The 19315-nt window shown below is 30.3% G+C and overlaps 1 protein-coding gene across 8 annotated transcripts; it reads right to left on the minus strand.

The window, feature by feature from the left end:
• Positions 1-3721: 3721 nt before the first annotated feature.
• LOC148229467 (small G protein signaling modulator 2-like) lies at positions 3722-18346 on the minus strand. Of its 8 annotated transcripts, none has more exons than XM_088197598.1 (20): positions 18166-18320; positions 14506-14726; positions 12001-12176; positions 9943-10162; positions 9765-9876; positions 9584-9699; positions 9384-9508; positions 8958-9047; positions 8652-8791; positions 8324-8584; positions 8088-8248; positions 7853-8009; positions 7616-7775; positions 6811-6991; positions 6372-6744; positions 6149-6300; positions 5336-5460; positions 4199-4505; positions 3985-4135; positions 3722-3924 (listed from the first exon to the last, which is right to left on the minus strand). In XM_088197598.1, exons 1-20 carry the CDS (start codon positions 18179-18181, stop codon positions 3836-3838), a joined length of 3333 nt encoding a protein of 1110 aa, XP_088053724.1. In that variant the 5' UTR covers positions 18182-18320; the 3' UTR covers positions 3722-3835. The 8 variants fall into 8 exon arrangements, with proteins under 8 accessions (XP_088053724.1, XP_088053723.1, XP_088053722.1 ...); XM_088197597.1 differs by having other exon boundaries at positions 9575-9699; XM_088197596.1 differs by having other exon boundaries at positions 9584-9714.
• Positions 18347-19315: the final 969 nt, after the last annotated feature.

The following is a 19315-nucleotide window of genomic DNA, read 5'->3' on the forward strand; positions in this document are numbered from 1 at the left end:
ATCTGCTATGGAATAATAGTATCTATTTACATATACATAAAGCCTATTATTGCATAACCGTAGTTCTCAACGGTTCCGACCAATCAGAAAAAAATAATTTAATTATTTTAAATTTCCATGGAGACGCATGATCTTAGAAAACGGTATCTATGTACTAAATAAATAAACAAAATACACAAGGCTCACTATCAAATGCGTGTATAATGTTATTGTTTTAAGTTGAAGAGCTTACAATGATTAATCATAAAATATTATTTAAATAATTCACATAAAATAAAAAAAGATGGTCGATAACACAATGACATCTGTTGATAAAAGTATTTTCGATTGACTTAACGATTTTATATAATTATTCGAATTGCAAATAAACCAGGTAAGTGTTAACCGTGAACGTATGAGGATTGAAAGTTAATGTCGATCAAACTAAATAATCTCTAATAAAACGTATTTTTTATCTTTTGATATTCGTGGATCTGTCATGCCGATCGCGTGACCTTGATTATGAAGCATGCGGTAATTTAGCTGAATAAATTTGGTTCCATTTCAGCGTAAAGTCATCTTATTGATCGCTAAACGCAATATTCTTGTATCTAAGAGTGAGTTATTTTTAGTTAAAATGTGTTACTTTAGCAAATTTTGTTCTATGCGATAATTTTTCTTACTGAACAGTTAAATTCAGGATACTGATCAAAATTATATGGGATGTTATTTATAAAAATATAATACTTGCTGACAGTGACTTCAACTTGAGATGATTTCCTTTTTATTTATATACATTACATACAAATGTACACCAATTCTACGTTATCTCGCCATAGGTTATCCAAATTGAAGGCAAATTCTTGAATTTATTTCTAATAAAAGAGGGCTAATCAAAGTATATTCAAACCGAATTTAGGTCAATAGGAGAGCGCAAAAACAATTATCACTTCTCAAAAGGCAAAAATTCACGTCAAAAGCAATAGGAAACGCTCGGTAACGAGCGTTCCCACTGCGTCAGCGACGGCACGTTTTTATTATTTTTGACGTGACTTCTGAGAAGGGATAATTGTTTTTTTGCGCTTTCCTATTGGGCAAAATTCAGTTTAGATGTGCTTTATTCAATTCAACTCGTTACGAAGCGTTCTCACAGCGACGGCGCCGACACGATTTTATTGCTTATGATGTGAATTTTACCTTCTGAGAAGGGATAATTGTATTTTGCTCTCTCCTATTGGGCAAAATTCGATTTAGATGTGTTTTATTCGATTCTCACTCGTAATAATGTTATAAAAGTTTTAATATAATCGCTTGATAATCGAGCGTTTTCACTGCGATGTCACGATTTTATTGCTTTTGAACTGGACTGGAAATTTACTATATGGCAACACTGAGCAGCAAAGAAAACACGACTTATTATCAGATTAATATTAAGAGTAGATTTTTTTAATAATTTTTAATGCTTATATAAAATATTTTGAATTAAATATGATTTCAGAATCCCGGAATCATTGTTTTCCCAGGGTCCGAGTTCACCCTGGCCATAGCGCCACCGTATTTACTAGATAGGAACTCTTGAAATTTTTTCCTGTTTCGATAAAGAGGATATTGAAAGGACAATGCAAAATCACCGAATGAAATTAAACTTAGGGTTTTACTTGTTGGAAGAAACGCTCGCTTAGGACGCCAATGCTTACATATAGGTCAAATATTATAAAAGTGTTGGTTTAAAAATATTTATTAACATTAATAAAATTTATTTTTTGACAAAATAGCTAGATTATATATTTTGACAAACATCATTCTCGATATTCACAAGTTAACACACATAATAAATTTACATTTCTGTATTTGACTTTTTTTATCATTTGTATAAATATTTGCAATAGCTCTTTTTATAATATTTAATATTACAACAATCATAAAGTTGAATCTTTTAAAAATATGTATTGAAAATTGCAATAATTAACAATTGTGCTGATTTTACTATTTGTTACATATATAATTTAATCATTAATTAATACACAATATTTTCATTCGAAATAACACCAAAAATTTTGTTTAAAAGTTCGATTCTTATATATTTATAATTAACCATACTAAACTTTAAATTACTTTCAGTTCACATTGAAATGTTATATAAATCGTATATTATTTTTTTAATATTTATGAAGTTCAATTAAAAATCACAGATTTTATAGAAAATGAGTTTGATAGCAAGATTTATTAATTAAAGAAATTGACAAATACGATTTGATTGTCCTTAAAACGCCATTTTGTTATTATGCCACTTTATAAGGACCAATATATATAATATATTTAAAGAAAAAATACGTATACATGATAATAATTTGTATATGTAGATAGAGAGATGTTAATTGTATGATATTTAATACATAATATACCTTAAAAATATTCAATAGCTACTACAAATTGGAAGATATAGTTACTATTTAATTAAAATCCATTAAATTTATATTTTGCTATAAATAAATAAATCATGTAACAAAACGATAAATATATATTATATACTAACATTTTAAGCAACAACAGCCATATATAGGAATGATTTAAATATGAAAAGGAAAATAGTATAGATATATCTATCAAAGTAAATATTATAAATAGTTATTTGTGAATTATATTGTTATTTATGAAAGATAGATATTTTATAAATAATAATAATCGGATACGTATCACAGTGTGTGAAATGGTATAATTCCAAACTGTATCGATTTAATTATAAAAAAATAACAGCTACTATAATAATGCATATATATATATATTTGTATTACTCTTATACTTTAATCGCTCGTTAAAAAATACACATACAAATTTGGCAAATGGACAATATAGAAAATTACGTTGTATTAGATCAAAATTTATATACAAAATATATGCGAGCGTCTGTATATATTACATACATATGTATATAGGTTACGGCTGCAAGAACTTCGTAGTTAGTTTTAACTTTTAATTTATCTAATTGTTTAAAGAAATTCGATTATATAGTTTGTTTTTATATAAAAGTTCGATAATCCAAATCTCAAACGAGACATTGATATGTGTTCGGTGATAGATTAGTTATGAATACAATTAAATTTTTAATGCTTGGCATTGATTTTCCTTACATACATTTATAATAGTATGAAGGATTGATTAACACGTATCGTAGTAAAATGGCAAACTTCACACATACATAGTTACATTTATATTATATGTATGTATATTATATAAAAATTAAAACTTTATGTTTAATAATACACATATTAATTTGTTTGAATCCTCAGATTTAAATCATCTACAACATCTTTCGGATAAAAACAATAACATCGATGCAAACAATTGTTACAATTGTTTTATATGCTACGTTTATGATTATTATATTCAATTTAATTAAAAATAGAATATATTATAATAAATTTTAAAATGCATAATAAAAAATAGCGTATACTTAAAATAAGCAGTAAGCAAATTGTTTAAAAATACAAGTAGATATAGCAGTATAAAAATATCAACTTCATATTAAAATTAAAAGACAAAAATAAAAATTATACCCATCATTTTCACAGCCATCTTAAAATGCGTAACATTTTCAATGGTTACTGGACTTACCTTGCATTAATAAATTAATAAGTTTAAAGTAAAATTTTACAAAAATAATCAACTTTTGCATAACATTCTGAAGACATGTTTAAGATAATACATACATTATATTTTAATTAGAATATATATAAATAAAATATACACATTCATTATATAAGTGAGACATTACACGTATCACAACATTTAATTTAATTGTGGTTTTAAAATGTCGATAGCAAAAATATTAATATTAATTTGTTTATTAATCAGTTTATTTATTTTCAATTAGAGTCTGTATTTGTAGAACTAATTCTCTCGCTAATCCTAAGACAGCTTGAGCATTGTGTCTTTCAGCCATTTCTGTAAACATGTTAATATTAAACAAGTGAAAAAATTCTGAAAAATATATATAGAACTCACCATTAAAAAACTTTATTATATCTGTAAAATCCATGCTATTGGATATTATGATATCTCTGTATGACTCTAACAGAGCTAGTGCGAGAAACAGAACCATATGCGATGATGATATATGCCGGGCAGCCCAAATCATCTCCCAAGCAGCAAAAACCTTAAAGAAAAATGCATTGAATCCAATTTTAAAAACCGGCAATACACAAATGTTTCAACTCACATCTTGATATAGCAACTCCCGTTTGAAGTCCAAAAGGAACCACCGGTAGCAAAAGTAAAAGTGTGTGTAATCTCCGTGAGCGTGCATAAGATCGTACATTTCACAGTCCAAGATTTGTATCAACGACCTCATATTTGCAAAGTGAGCATCCATGGCCCCACCGGCTGGGAAATTATCTAACATACGAGACATTAAATGGCAAAAAGCAGCGTAGGCCGGTGCTTCGTCATCCAACAACACCAAAATCGGAGCCGCAAGATCGCACATTCCTTGCATGTATCCAGCGTCCATGTGCTCCCAAACATATCTTAAAAAATATAATAAATTAAACGTTAAATTATATATTTAAGCAATGTTTACAAAGCTCTAAGAATTTCCATTACTAATGTGTTAATGTCATATGCAGTGTTTACAATCAGAAACAAGCTTTATTAGACCGGAGAGAGACAGATGGAAGGGGAAATGGCTAGTGAACTGGCTTAAACTGATTTTCACTAATTTTATTTTTGTAATTATGATAGTTTAACTAGTTTTTAGGCAAATGATTTTGATTCTGATTGAAGTGTTGATATACTTAAAATAATTATTTAACCCTTTAAACGCCAGCGACTTTTTAGTGAGTAACCTATTATTTCTCTTCATGAATCACTAACTCTTTCTAAAAATAAATATAATACTTGGTTTACTGGTAAATGAAGCTAGTACAATAATCTTTAATAATCAAAAAAATATAATTTGTAAATAATTTGCTAACTTGTTTTAAAAAATAATTTGTAAAAAAAAGATCTACAAATGACGCACCGGTTAGTCGCTGGCTTTTAAGTGGTTTATACCATAAATATGTATGTATTGTACATAAAACCCGTTTCACTGTACTTTTCATTCTACTAAATATCAAATTGTGAAAAAACTGTACATCATCGATTTTTTCATTATTATATTAGGGAAACCTGTCAAGTCATGATGGTCGAATTTGTAATAAAAAAAATAAAACAGACTAAATTACAGATATCCCTGAAAAATATTAAGCTAATCAAGACTTGTTCTTTCATGACGATTAAATAGCAGAATATACTTCATAGAACTTTGTAAATATCCCTAGTATATATAATATAATACATTATTAAGAATACTTACGTGCACATTATATTACGTAACTTGTCCAAATTATCGCCAGAAAAGTACCAGTAGTTTCTATCACACCGTTGAACGTCTTTGTCAATTCTATGCAGATTCAAGCCAAAGTTTTCCAATAGTTCAGTCTAAGATTTACATAAATATAATAGATCATATAATGAAAGTAATTGCTCACAAACTTAACACATGGCTTACTTTATATATATACATATTCGTATTTAAAGATGACGTTATTATTGTCATATATCATGTCAGAAAAACATATTTTTTGCTTCTTATATGAAATTGATCACAATATAATATAACAGTACATTTACCAAAGACGTAAGCTTTGACAGTACCATATTTTTATGAAATATTTCGTATGATATATTAGATGAGAATCAGTGGCGTAGCTAGGGTATGTGCCGCCCAGGGCGATCCTTAAAATTGCCGCCGCCCTATACAATTTTTGCAGGGTCATAAAATCAGCATTTCTTAAAATAATAAATTGGTTATTATTAAGATCTTGTTATTCGTGGATTTATATATGTTTTAGTGCATTCAGGGTTAAGAACCACACTAGACGATCCCATCGCGAATATGCCGCCCCCAAGCAAGTGCCGCCCGGGACCCGCCCCCTACGCCACTGATGAGAAAATACTTCAACGTACATTTTGACGTTGATATTTTTATCAAATTGTATATTAGACTCTCATTGCTTATTTGTGTCAAGTCTAGGTTAATAATAAAGTAAAATAAAGCATGACATAAAAATGTTTTTAAAAAAATAAAAAAACAGTTACAATAGATTTTTTATGGAATAAAACTTACGCTATACACTCCTCCATTTGAACTCGCAGGCGAAACACAGTTTGATCTTGGGCCTTCTTTATTCACATCTTGAGTCACCGACGGGCAATCTAAAGTATTGAGCGAAGCACCGGTCGTTTGCTCTTCTTCCAAAACACACAATGGAGCTTTATCTATCAACATATCAATGGCATGACTCACACATCGATCAATATTACATAATATACACACGATCAGAACATACCATTAGAACTTAAGTGAACAGGAGACACGTTTGAAGCTATATCGACTGAAGGGTTCGTAACTATAACTTTAGTTTGATTATCTTCATCCAAGTTATCCGTTCCGTTCACGTGCCCGTTAATATGTTCTTCGATGATAGTTTCGTTGGGAATATCGATAGATATATTTATTTGCTCGCCATTGGTTACGTCTTCCGGAATGTCCATTGTATCGTCGATCGAGGCGTCTTTGATTATTTTCAATTTGTGTTTTACATCTTTAGTAGGATTGGTCGCAGATTCGTTGTTTGCAGTTTCTTGTTGTTCGCTAGCATCGGGAGAGACGACAGGCGGATTATCGTCGTCCGATAGGAAGCTACAATTATCTTCAGACACCTTAAAAATATACATATACTGTAATATTTATGTTACTTTAACTTTCTAGATATGTAATAATACTACCTCGTGATTATTTTGTTCGTTGTGTTGTGTTTCTGATAAACGTGCTATTGAAGCTGCTGTTGCTTCTCTATCTCTCTGGCGCACTATCGCTTCAACGGCTAGCCATTCTGACATAGTAGTCTCATATTTTCTTCTATTAGACAAATCTTGAGCGGCTCTTTCTTCAAACGTTGAATTAAAACTATTTATGTAAAAGAAATTCAATCAATTAATCGATTTACCATGAAACGTATACAAAAATAATCAGGCGTTAAACTTTGTATCATTATTATTTTTAAATGTCTATTCAGTTTAACAAATATATTTCCATTTGGTTGTCTCGGGCGTTTGTCTGTCTATATCTTGGATCAGTTTAATCAGAGTTTCAACTTATATACTTTTATGTTTTTAATTTGTTTTAATTATATTCCAAAGTCAGTGTTCTTACAATCAGAAATCGATTAGCAATAAAATATTGACCGTTATTTTTTTCCAAAATTTAAACTTTTTTGACCGTTATTATTTTGTCAAAAACTAAAATTAAAATTTATTTTGACTTCTATTTTTGCGAAATTTTAAATTCAATTTTTTTTTGAAAATTCAAAAATATTTGACCATTATTTTTGATTGAAAATTCAAACTTTCAAAAAATATTTGTTAATCAATTATTATCGAAAATTAAAATTAAAATTTTTTTTGCCAAAAATTCAAAAATATTTTAACATTATTTTTGGTTAAAAATTCAAACTTTCAAAAAATATTTTGTATGTAGAGTATGTCAACATGTGAAACCCAATTGGCATAAACATCAATAATAATATCTTACTTATAATGCCCGAGAAGGTAAGGCCAAACTTCTCTTCTGATCTCATGCTCTACACCGCCATAGTAAGTGAGTCTGTAAACTTCCAAAGAATTTTTGATGACACCATCGTCGTCCATAAGCTCACCCCACTTTTCTCTAGTCAAACCGCTTGAAGCACCATCTACAGTATTATAAACATTAAAAAATAGTAATCAACGACATTTATTAAATATGTTTTGCTAAATGGTAATCAATTACCAGATGGAACAATATTAGCATTGACCAATCCTGAAAGATGTGTCCTAACAGTCGATAAATGCCTACAGTGTGCAAGCCAGCCATAAAATGCACGCGAGATAATCTGCTTCTTCATCGTAGAACATACGAGAGCTATTGATGCAGTCTGTGGAATAGGCTAAAAATTTGACAAAATCAATTTAATAGTTTATTCTATAATTTGTTATGGTAATGTTGATTTATTCAAATGTATTACTTGTAGCTCTATTGGCAATGGACTGGAGAGTGGAGGTGTATTGTGGTTGTCTATAGACAGACTGGAACTGTCTGAGCTGCCTGTCGTAGACGCAGATCCGAGCGCTTTCCTCGGAGGATTCGGAGAAGCTGGAGCCCTATCCAATAAAGAATTGCGTGACACTGTAAATTTTGAAATCAATATTTATACATCTGATGTGCTTGTTTAATGTTTTATTATCAACAATAAACAATCACCATATTTTCCATACTCTTTTTGGTTGATATTGTTGTTAACAATTCTAAACACATAGTCGGTAGATTCGGTGTCGACGGGAGCTTCAGTTGCTAAACTGTTGTTGGTAGAACCCTCTGTCAGCGCTGGTAATGGACGTTTTCGAGGACGAACTTTTGGTAAGACTTTACCAGATCCTCTCTGAGACCACAATGGAGGATCTAGCTGTCCGTGTGGAAGCAATCCGGTTTCTAAGCAGCTTAGGAAAGCTAATAAATGTCCACCTAAAATAATATTTTAATATATATTATAAAATATAATAATATTTATATATACAATTAATAAAAATACCTTTAGGTAAATGGATCGGTGGATGTTGAACTCCATCTTGGGCCACAAGTACAACAGTTCCACCCCCGTTTTCACCCTGATGACAATGCACAAAAACGACGTCCTCTAAGCTGACGTTCAGAGCATATTTCCAAAAACTACTGTAAAGATAAATAAATCCAGATAAACGTATTGATTGAAAATAGAGAAATTAAACAATTTGCATTTCAGATATATTTATTTGTAATGTACATATATATGTGTTAATATAACTCATAGCATTGTTAGTAAGATCTTTATAGCAAATGAATCGGTTAAAAGACTTACACGTTTAAAAACAAGTCACCTGAAAATCTTCTCGGTAAATTCTCTTCGTTGCCAATATGATAATAATAGATAGATGGACTACTTGCTCGCCTACATTAACATGCTACATATATAAATTGCTTAAATAAAAATAAAAAGATACAATAATAAAATAAAATATTATGAAACTGTAACACATATGACTAGTATAGAATCAAGATCATATTTACTGTATTTTGGGTATAGAAGTATATGCATAGCATCTTCCCTTTACATTATAAGTAATATATATGAATAAAATAATGCAAATTATAAATATATATTTAACATGGTTTTTGATAATACTAATCTAACTTTTTCAGCTATATACTGAAATTTAAGCATAAACAAAAACAGTTTCATAAATATATATAGTACACATACTAGATATATTACAAGAAAAAATACCTTTTATCCTGTATTTCGCTTTCATCGAGACCATTCATGAGTTGATTTGGTGTCCACTTTATAACAAGAGACTGAGGAGTTTGGTGCAAGCTCAAATATCCAGGCATTGGCTCTGGTACGTCTTTCTGTGGACAACAAAGAAAAAACATTATAATTTTTAACATGTTTATAAAACAATAAAGCATTATTACCGATTGAACCTGAACATTGTTTTTTCCGTAAATCAAAGTGTCCTTATTATTCTGATGAAGACTCTCCACGTAGTCCTTCGCACAAAGGGCAACGTTGCTGCCGACACCGCATGTAGTCGTCACTCCTTTGAAACGCACATCTTATTTTAATAATATATTAAAGCCATAATAAGTAACATTTGTCACAAACCTGCAGTCACGGAACCGGTGATAACATCTTCAGAAGCATTCAAGCTTCTGCGACAGAGAAGACGACACGGAGGCGGAGTCGTGGTTCCCGCGCCCATTCTGTGTCTTTGCACCTATATTAAATATATTCAATTACAAATATTTCCAAAAAATGAAATTATTTTTATAGCTTGAAATACCAGTTCTCCGGCTGGCGGGTCGGGCCAGTAACGGTCTGGAGGTCTAGCACGGGAGTACTCCAAAGCACAGGGGCCAACTAACAATGATGCCAGAATTGAACCGCAGTCAGGATCTGCCACCAAAGCGGTCCTATCGTAATACCGATTGGAATGTTTCACGAGATGCTCGATGATTCTAGCGAGGTGTCGTTCAAACAGAGCCAGTCGGATCCATAAATATCTGTAAGATATTTGTTTTCAGATTCTCGTGTTACATAATATAAATTGGATGCGAACAGATTGAATTACAGATAATCATTCGAGTAAGGTAAAGGTTACACGATATCGAAGCAAATGCTACACAATGAACATTTTGATTGCGGAAGAAAAGTATTGAATTTGATAAAACAAAAAGTTTAACAAATAAATGAGTCAATGTGTATATGTATTCATCGAAGAAACAAAAACACCAGGACAAAATAGCGCACCGACAAAAGTGCGTATATCAAAAGCGCGCAAAGTATCTCAAAAGTGTTAAATGTTGTTTTGAAATAAAATAATCTAGCGTTTACTTGAAAAAATCATAGTTAACATGTGTCTTAAATGCTATAAATAAATATATTCATAATCATTATTTAGCATTTTCAAATGGGTCAAAATGTAAAAATATATAGACTTCAAAGACTCTTAGTGAGCTTTGTTTAGCGATACGTTAAAGATATTTTTTAACACTAAATTAAGTACATAAATAAATAAAAAATATGCACAAAAATTAACTTTCTAGTACTAATTATATTGCCAAATTAAAATGAAAAATACAATAATTATGTCTATAATTACGCATTGAAAAAGTTGGTGTTTTACAATTCAAATTGTCTAAATTGTAGTTTGCTAATTTTGTCAAAATTTTATTTATATCGTATTTTCATTGTATTTTTATTTATTACGACCCTTGAAAAACCCGGAGCCTGTATGTTATTCATCTATTGCACCGCCCTGTTTCTAACTGTATCAATTTTATTTTATTGAAATTTATCATTTTTTCTTCATGATTATCAATAAACATATAATATTTTGAGTTAGGCTAGGTTGGGGTACATTATACCGTAGCCTAACTCAGCCTAACTCAAATTTGTATATGAATACATTTTTTATAAAAATAATATGTTTGTTTTTATATTTATAAAATCAGATATACGGTATCGGTATATGTACTTAATTTATTAATTTGATTATAAAGTGTGAGCCTAACATAACTTAATCAAACTTATTTTTTTATATATTCAATGTGCAGTTCATTTATATTTTCAGGTATATTAAAAATATATTAAAGTATAATATATTTATTATAATATTTAAAAAAAAGTAATATAATAAATTACTACAATTTTTTTTTATATATATTAATTTATTTAAAAAACTATTTATGTGTTCTATTTAATTTAAGAAATTTGAAACTATTAGTTTTATCTATTTAAGAAATTTGAAACTATTAGTTATTAATTAAAAGATATCAAATAAAGAAAAAATAAGTGCATATTTTATAAATCTACTATAGGATACTAAAACCTGTATAATTTAATTAAAACAGATAATGAAAACCACTTTGACATAAATAATTGATAATAAGAAAAAATAACTGCATATTTTATAATTCTGCTATAGGATACTAAAAACTTTATAAAACAGATAATGAAAACCACTTTTAAATAAACAATTGATGATATATTATTATTGTACCATGGTTTTATTGATACTGTTAAACATAAAATAGAGTTCCTAGTTTCTCCACCTTTTTCATATTTTAGATTATTTATATCAGTACATTTTTTTATCGTATATTAGAGACAGATGTTAATTGAGATATTTTATTAATCGCTGGAATATTTTTTTTTGAAAATAATTTAGGACTCCTTAATTCTGCGCGCTTTTATCCAGTTCACTTTTATCATGCGCGTTTATGTCAGGTCGCCGCGTACGTAATACAAAAATTATCGTTGATCGCAATTACTCGCACACGACTTTAATCTTAACCGATTAATTATCAACGGCAGTTAAAATTATAAAATAATATATTACCTCACAGTGCCAGGTGGTGGCTGATTCGATTGAATCGAAAGATTAGCTCCGGTGCTACCCTTCTTGATTAACGGCGGGCGAACCGTCGAATCACCGCTGGACGAAGATCTTCGAACTGGTTGCTCAGATTCAAGTGCCAAGACTCGCTGACTGATCACGTTAGCCTCATCACAGTGCTGTAAAATGAAACTCGTTCATAACGAGAAGCTGTTTCAGGTTCGCTCGTTAGCGCCGACAATAGCGCCTAAGTGCTAACTTGCATAATAAACACGGCACAACATTTTTTTCCAATTTATTACACGATAAAAATATAATTTTAATAAATAAATTGAATGGCTCCTATTAATTGCACTTTATAATAATATTTTGCCACAGAGACAAGATAATTCGATTTACAAGTAAATATACACAATTATATTTACCTGTAGAACACTGCCGTACTGAACTATTGTGTAATTTACTTTCAACTTGAGTTTAGCCTAACTCGCACCAAAAGAAGCTATGCGAAATAGACCCGAAAAAGCAGCCGCTTTCTACTTTTCCCGTTTTATCAGGTCCAGTTAAAACAATCATCTCACTCGACTCGCTCAACAATGATAAAATACTAGCATGATGTTATAAATATAGAAGTCTCCTTTGTTCGGAGAATATTATCATATAACTTTCGTACCAAAGGGTCAGTCAGACCACTGATAATATTGATCTTCACTCATCGCAGCTAGTTCATATATTCTTATCTTTAAAGTTCATCAATTAATCTGGAAGCTGAAGTCACCTAGAATTTTAATAAACTTTAAACCTGGAAGCTAAAAAGAATCGCTGAGTTTTATCGAAGACTTCAGATACTCCTTCACAACAACATAATTCATTAACGACACATAAAATAACGAGATCAAATTAGTGGCAATTTATAACAATATCTTAAGTTTTAGTATTAAAAATACAAAATGTTTATATAGATTAATAATAAAATAAATAAATTTAGCTTTTGCCTTGAAGCTTATACTACAAACACACGTAAGAATAAATATGTATATAGTAGATATATTAGAGCCATGTATGTTTATGGCTGAACCACCCTCACCACGTGTAGTGTTCTTTTGATATACCAACTCGTTACTCTGTCGTATTTCAGGCTTGAAAACACTATTGATTTTATTTGTGTGCTTTGTAAAACTACATTCGTGATTATATGTTTATAGCTAGAGATATATTTATACTTGATAGTTTAATGTGTAATGAATTGAAGCCATATACAAACTAGAATGAAAAATAATTGCATACAAATATAAAATTACCCACCATAAATGCTTAGTAATTCCTATATAATTTTCGTATTCCAGTCACAGGATTATAACGTATGATAGTAATATATTCATTGAAGTTTATTATTTATTGAAAAACTAACTGATTTGCAATATTTTATTATTAAAATACCTATTCATAGATTGTCAATTATAAACCCACTTTCTATAAATGATGTTATTTATTTGCCGTCTAATTTTCATCTAGTGCGTAATTTATGCACATATGAGTGTAGTTTAATATGTGTTTGCCTTTCACACGATAACAGCTAATTGTTACCCCACACTCGTATTATTGATAAGGTTTAACCTAAATACACTATGCAAATTATCCGTTTTTATGTACAACAACCCGGAAGTGTGACATACTCCACGTGTGACGCCAATTATATAAAACTGTCAATTTAATTTAGAGTGTAACGCTTATTTTTTTCTACAAATAATGCATAATTAAATAATGTAGTCGCAAGAGAATTGTATGTATTTGTAAATATTTCTATACAATTTGTCCCTTATACACATGGCCCATCAGCTTAATTACTTCTTAGAATGTCCGTCTTTGATTACTCAAATGGAAAACAGTGACTACAGCCTCGCATAAGAATACGATTGTTTCCACAATATTTGCAATGAAATTTAACGTAAGTATTGTGTTTAAGAGCTTATAGAGTACATTTATTACTTCGTCTACAATAATGACAAAACTATAAAAATAACTTGTTTCGTCACTGACCGCAAAAATTAAGTCGATTTAATGTGTGTGAAACCAAATGATACTTTTGCAAGCATTTGGAAGATAAGCCTGGCATGCAAATTTAGTCATTATTTTTATATTTTTGATAAAAACTACGGGAGTAATCGTGCCAAGAACAAATTTAAAAGAAGATCGTCACAACTCCTAAATATCATTGTTATTTTTGTAAGAAGCAATAATCGTTAGGTAATGTCGTAATTTAATAAATATGTAGATATTTATAAAGCGATGATACTTTTGGCGTCCCTGATTATATTAGAAGAAAGTGTTCTCTAATATAATATAGTATATTCTAAAATTTTAAAACTATAAGTATAATATCGTTTTTGACTTATACTGAAATTACCCCGTAATTATATAATATACAAAGCTCCCGAATCTTGTAATGTTTAAAATAAACTACACAGTTTAAAGACTTTCGCAAGCATAGAAAGCAATTTCACTAACCTTTGCCACTTTGTGCAGAAGTGCAGTTGTTGAAGAGGTCTTAAAAAGGCCCAAGGCCCTTCGCCGAAGACCTTGACTTAGACAGGCTTCCACGCCCGCACATAGGGAGGTAACCGCCCCAGAATCCTCCCTCACACCCCTTTTGGTGACAGCCTCTTCCATCACCTGTTTCACATCCCTCTTTACGGTTCCTATTAACTTCTCTTTCTGTTCGGCAATTTCTAGACAAATACACAAAATTACTTGACGTTACTCATACAAATAATCATAAATATGTACTTATATAATAATAATACTGGTTATAGTGATAGTCGTATGAAATAGATATTATTTAATTTGTTATTTAAAATAAATTAGATTTGTATAGAAATACACATTTGAAACACAGTGTAGTTTGACAATTATATTTTACTGTTACACCATACGTATTGATAATTTTATGTTAACAAGGAGGCATTAATATTACCAATATTTTAAAATATTAATAAATTAGCGACACGGTTGCATTCTATTGGTAAATTCCCATATCGACTATTTAATCAACGAGCTGTGTATACTGGTCGTCAAGGTTATCAGCAGTAAACTTAAACTGTTATTGTGCAGCCCCTTTCAAGAGTTCTCAGTAGGTTGCTTCTTCCATAACTCATCAAACACAGTGTATTGTCTGGCAAGGATGAAAATCTTGTTTACACGCGGATTTGCTCGTCATTGTTGAATCTATATTCACATTTTTTTCGTTATTTCATGTTCACATAAAGGCAATCCGTAAAATGTAATCCGAGGTGAGTGTCATTTCAGTCATATTATACACCGATCTATTGGCTTTACATCCCTTGTTCAGGTCCATTTTCAACGTTCAAATAAGCGATTGGTTCAAGCATTTGTATTAAACCGGCGCGGCGAAGAAAAATACTTGTTTTTCGAAAGTCACAAATAAATAAAGCTTTTAGTCGTTGTGACAAACGTTTTCTCACTCAAGATGTGGTCCTCGACAAGTTGATATATTTAATACTATTTAAATTAAATTAATTATTCTATATTCCGTATCATGAAAAAAATATACAGCGCTTAACAGCAAAGATATTTTATTATTAATAAAGTATTTTTTTTCTCCAGATTTGTTTTCTTTAAATCAAAGCTGTCAATAGCTTTCTTGCATATCTAGTTAATATTATATAGATAAGGGTGTTTATATATTATGTTATCTCTCGTTAAAAACATATACATTCAAATTAAAAACGCCTTAAATAAAAAAAGTCAAAGCAAACCTAACTCTTGATCGCTGATATTGCACGAAATAAAATTGATCAGGTTTTCGGGGAAAGCATTATTGACTGATATATGGTGATATTTGCTGGTTATTATACATATAAATACAGTATTTTATAAATAGCGTAAATCTTATTATTTATGTTTAGGTAAATATATTAGTTAATCCCGAAATGAATGTTGTTTTTAATGAAACAAAAAAATCTATAATTTTTTTTAAATATATAATTTACTTTCAAATATATAGCCTTCTCCCACCTCTCATTCTATTAGCATAAAATATACATCAACTGCATTGTGATTTTCCTCCAGGAAGTTCTGCGCTGATCGAAATAAATGGTAGTTGCAAGGAGCAGGTCTGGAGAGTAAGATAGATGAGATAAAACCTTCCAGCCAAGTTCCTTGATTTTTTCCAGTAAATTTTGTCACATGAGGACGCTCATTGTAGTGTTGTTGAACTAAGTGCAGGCCATTATTTTACTTTCTCGTGCAAACGATCCAGCTGATCACAATATAAGCTTGCTTTTATTGTTTGGCCAGGCTTAAAAGTTTCGTAATGCACAATACTTTCGCAATCCCATCATATACACAAATTAACTTTTTATACAGTGAGCCCGGGCTTCGAGGTAGGTTTTACTAGTTTACTTTGGCATAACCACTGTCTTCTATGACGATTGTTTTCATACAACACCCATTTCTCAATTCCGGTTATCATTTGATCGAGAATGAATAAAATTTGTACATCTCATTTGTTAAAAACGTTACCTCCATGGCTTAGAACTACGAAAACGACGATGCGCATATTGCTTAAAAGCAGAAGTGGAGACTAAAATGATGCTCAACAAAGGGAATGTAGTTTTATTAGGGTAGGATATCAAAATAGTGGGAATGCTCGTTACCGAGCGTTCCAACTGCAACGGCGCCGACACGATTTTATTGCTTTTGACGTGAATTTTTGACTTCTGAGAAGTGATATTTGTTTTTGCGTCCTCCTATTGACCTAAGTTGGAATTAAATTTAATTTGACCAATTCTTATATCAAAATTCCGTAGTAATATCGGCATAAAGCAGCATATAATTTCACTAGCGCCTATCATAAATAATATTTTCGCTAGTAGAAATATATATATCTACTGGAAAAAATGTATTTGGATTGCACTAGTGAAAATCTAACTTTACTAAAAAAACAGAGGCTGCCATTTAATGGATATAACTATTCAAATTAATGAAATACATAAAATATTCGAGTAATAAAAAAAGTTCAAAGATAATTAGTGTTTTTTTTTTTAAATTCGAAACAATTGAAGGCCTGCTCTTGATTGAAATAAAACATAATTAGATGACAATTCATTCGTCACATCAACTTCACGAGTTAGAATTTAATTGAGTTTACTTAAAAATAGTAATTTAATATATTTAAAGAAAGCATGCATGTAAATGTAAGAACAAAACTTTTTAAATTGAGAACCATGGATAACAAATCACACGTCTAAGTTTTGAACGATTGGCAGAGACTGGTCAAAAAATTGTTTCCAAAATCCATCGATGGATTAACAGAATTTACGACAAATTTTAGTAATTTGACAATTTCAGGTAAAATCGTAAGGAAATACTAAATTTTTTTACAATAATAAATATTATAATCAAATCATTTAAAACGGTTCCAGAAAATAAATTTAAAAAAAACGACATTCATTTCAGGATTATCTAATATGGGAGAACATAAATAGATGATGCAGTGCTTCCACAGCTTGTACGAATGTAACCGAAATTAATTGATAAATATATCAAAATATTACACAACAACATTGATGAAACTTATAAACAATAATCAAATTAGAAGCATCATGTTCAAGGTCTCCCATTTCTTAGTAAAATTAATTAATTATTTGGATCACGAAGAGATGCGAATAAACAAAATATAATTAATAAACGTTCGTTGCGAAAACACCGGCGTATTACTTTGCCGTAGAGCGTAATTAAACCGCCCACATGCAAACAGATGTTATCGTCGAAATGGCATACGAATCGTAAAAGCTTTCATTTAACAGCTTCACCGACGTATAATGAGTATTTAATGCAAAACAATATGTTTTAAATGAGCAACTTTAAAATATTTGTTGTACGTTGAATACTAAATCGGCATTATAAAATAATTATTCTCAGCATGATTTTAATGCATATAAAACATAATATCTGGTAATTAACATGATAATTAACAGTATCAATTAACGTTATTATTAAAATGTGCTTATTAGAACACGCCCATAAACACAATTTCACACTAATTCAACGTATGTAATAATCAAATCAATTACCAATTGCTTGTGATAACAATGTGCATACGCCCACGATAATTTCATACGTATTTTTATATGTGTAGGTTCGTACCTGCTGGCGACGCCATGTCCTGTTGCTCGCTTATCAATTTTTTATGGAAAATTTACCACAAAAAAGTACAGAGACTGCAGTGATAACGACGGACGTCTCAATCTGCAGGGAACATTGTGGATTGTGTGTAGCGTATGGCAAAAGTGGCGGTTGGGGCGAGACTAAAGTGTGTTTTTTCAGTGGAAAATCGATTACGCCATAAGCGCCCGAGACACCGGTCCTACGGCGCACGCTCTACTGATAGGAGGAACTCGCTTTTCATTTACGAACCGTTATTTCCATATGTACAAAATATATTATTAAAATGTATGGAAAATTTTGTTATAATACTGGTTTTGAAGAGTGATAAGAAAATTAAGACTTTCTATAAATAGTAGATAAGATATAATGAAAAAATAAAATCAATACGGATCATTGAATGTTTATGAATAAAAAGCATTTGACTCTGTGTGGAATCATTGTTCGGCTTATAAATTTAAATAAAACAGCCATACATATGTATATTTCAATAAGTCGATCATATATACGAAACATAAACAAGCTTTGCTATCGACTCTAGCGTTAAATACCTAATTTACACCTATAATTTAAGCTGCAATTTAGTGAACGCATTTCGGAAGCTATATCTGAAAAGCACGCCTTTGAACCTTTAAAAACAGGGTTATATAGAATGAAACTAGTGTGGCAAATATTCCGGTGTATATTTGGACTCCAAGCTTAAATTTAATACACAAAATAGTTTCTTCAAATTTCATTGATTTATAAGATTATCATTTAGCTGGCTGAATATGTCAAACAATTCGAAAACAAAAACCGAATGCACTATTAAGTCATACAAATAAATGATTTTATACAATTCTGTATGATTGAAATTTGGTGTTGGTTGCGAGACCATAGTTACATGCCCAGACTTGAACTGAGTTAGTGTTGCGCAAATTTTTATTCAAAAATAATCTTGGACTTTTTGTTTGAGGAGGACAAATTGCTGCGGGAGCTAAAAAAATTAATTTCAAAAATGTCATCATGCCCCTGATTTGAACAGCACGTGAAATGCAGTGGGGAGTAACAATTAGTGGTATTTGCGCGTGGTGTCATGATAACTAACAAGTATTGAAGTTAATTAATATTGTAATCTTTATACTCTTTATTT

Source organism: Plectrocnemia conspersa, unplaced genomic scaffold, assembly GCF_051122295.1.
Source record: "Plectrocnemia conspersa isolate PC_06_02 unplaced genomic scaffold, ASM5112229v1 ptg000011l, whole genome shotgun sequence".
NCBI classification, from domain to species: Eukaryota; Metazoa; Arthropoda; class Insecta; order Trichoptera; family Polycentropodidae; genus Plectrocnemia; species Plectrocnemia conspersa.

Excerpts from the sequence above, each read along its gene's own strand:
- LOC148229467 (XM_088197595.1), bottom strand. Across the intron at positions 9,048-9,383 it reads AGCGAAATACAGGATAAAAG|GCGAGCAAGTAGTCCATCTA; the intron begins GTATTTTTTCTT and ends ATGTTAATGTAG. Across the intron at positions 3,925-3,984 it reads TATAATAAAGTTTTTTAATG|AAATGGCTGAAAGACACAAT; the intron begins GTGAGTTCTATA and ends ACATGTTTACAG.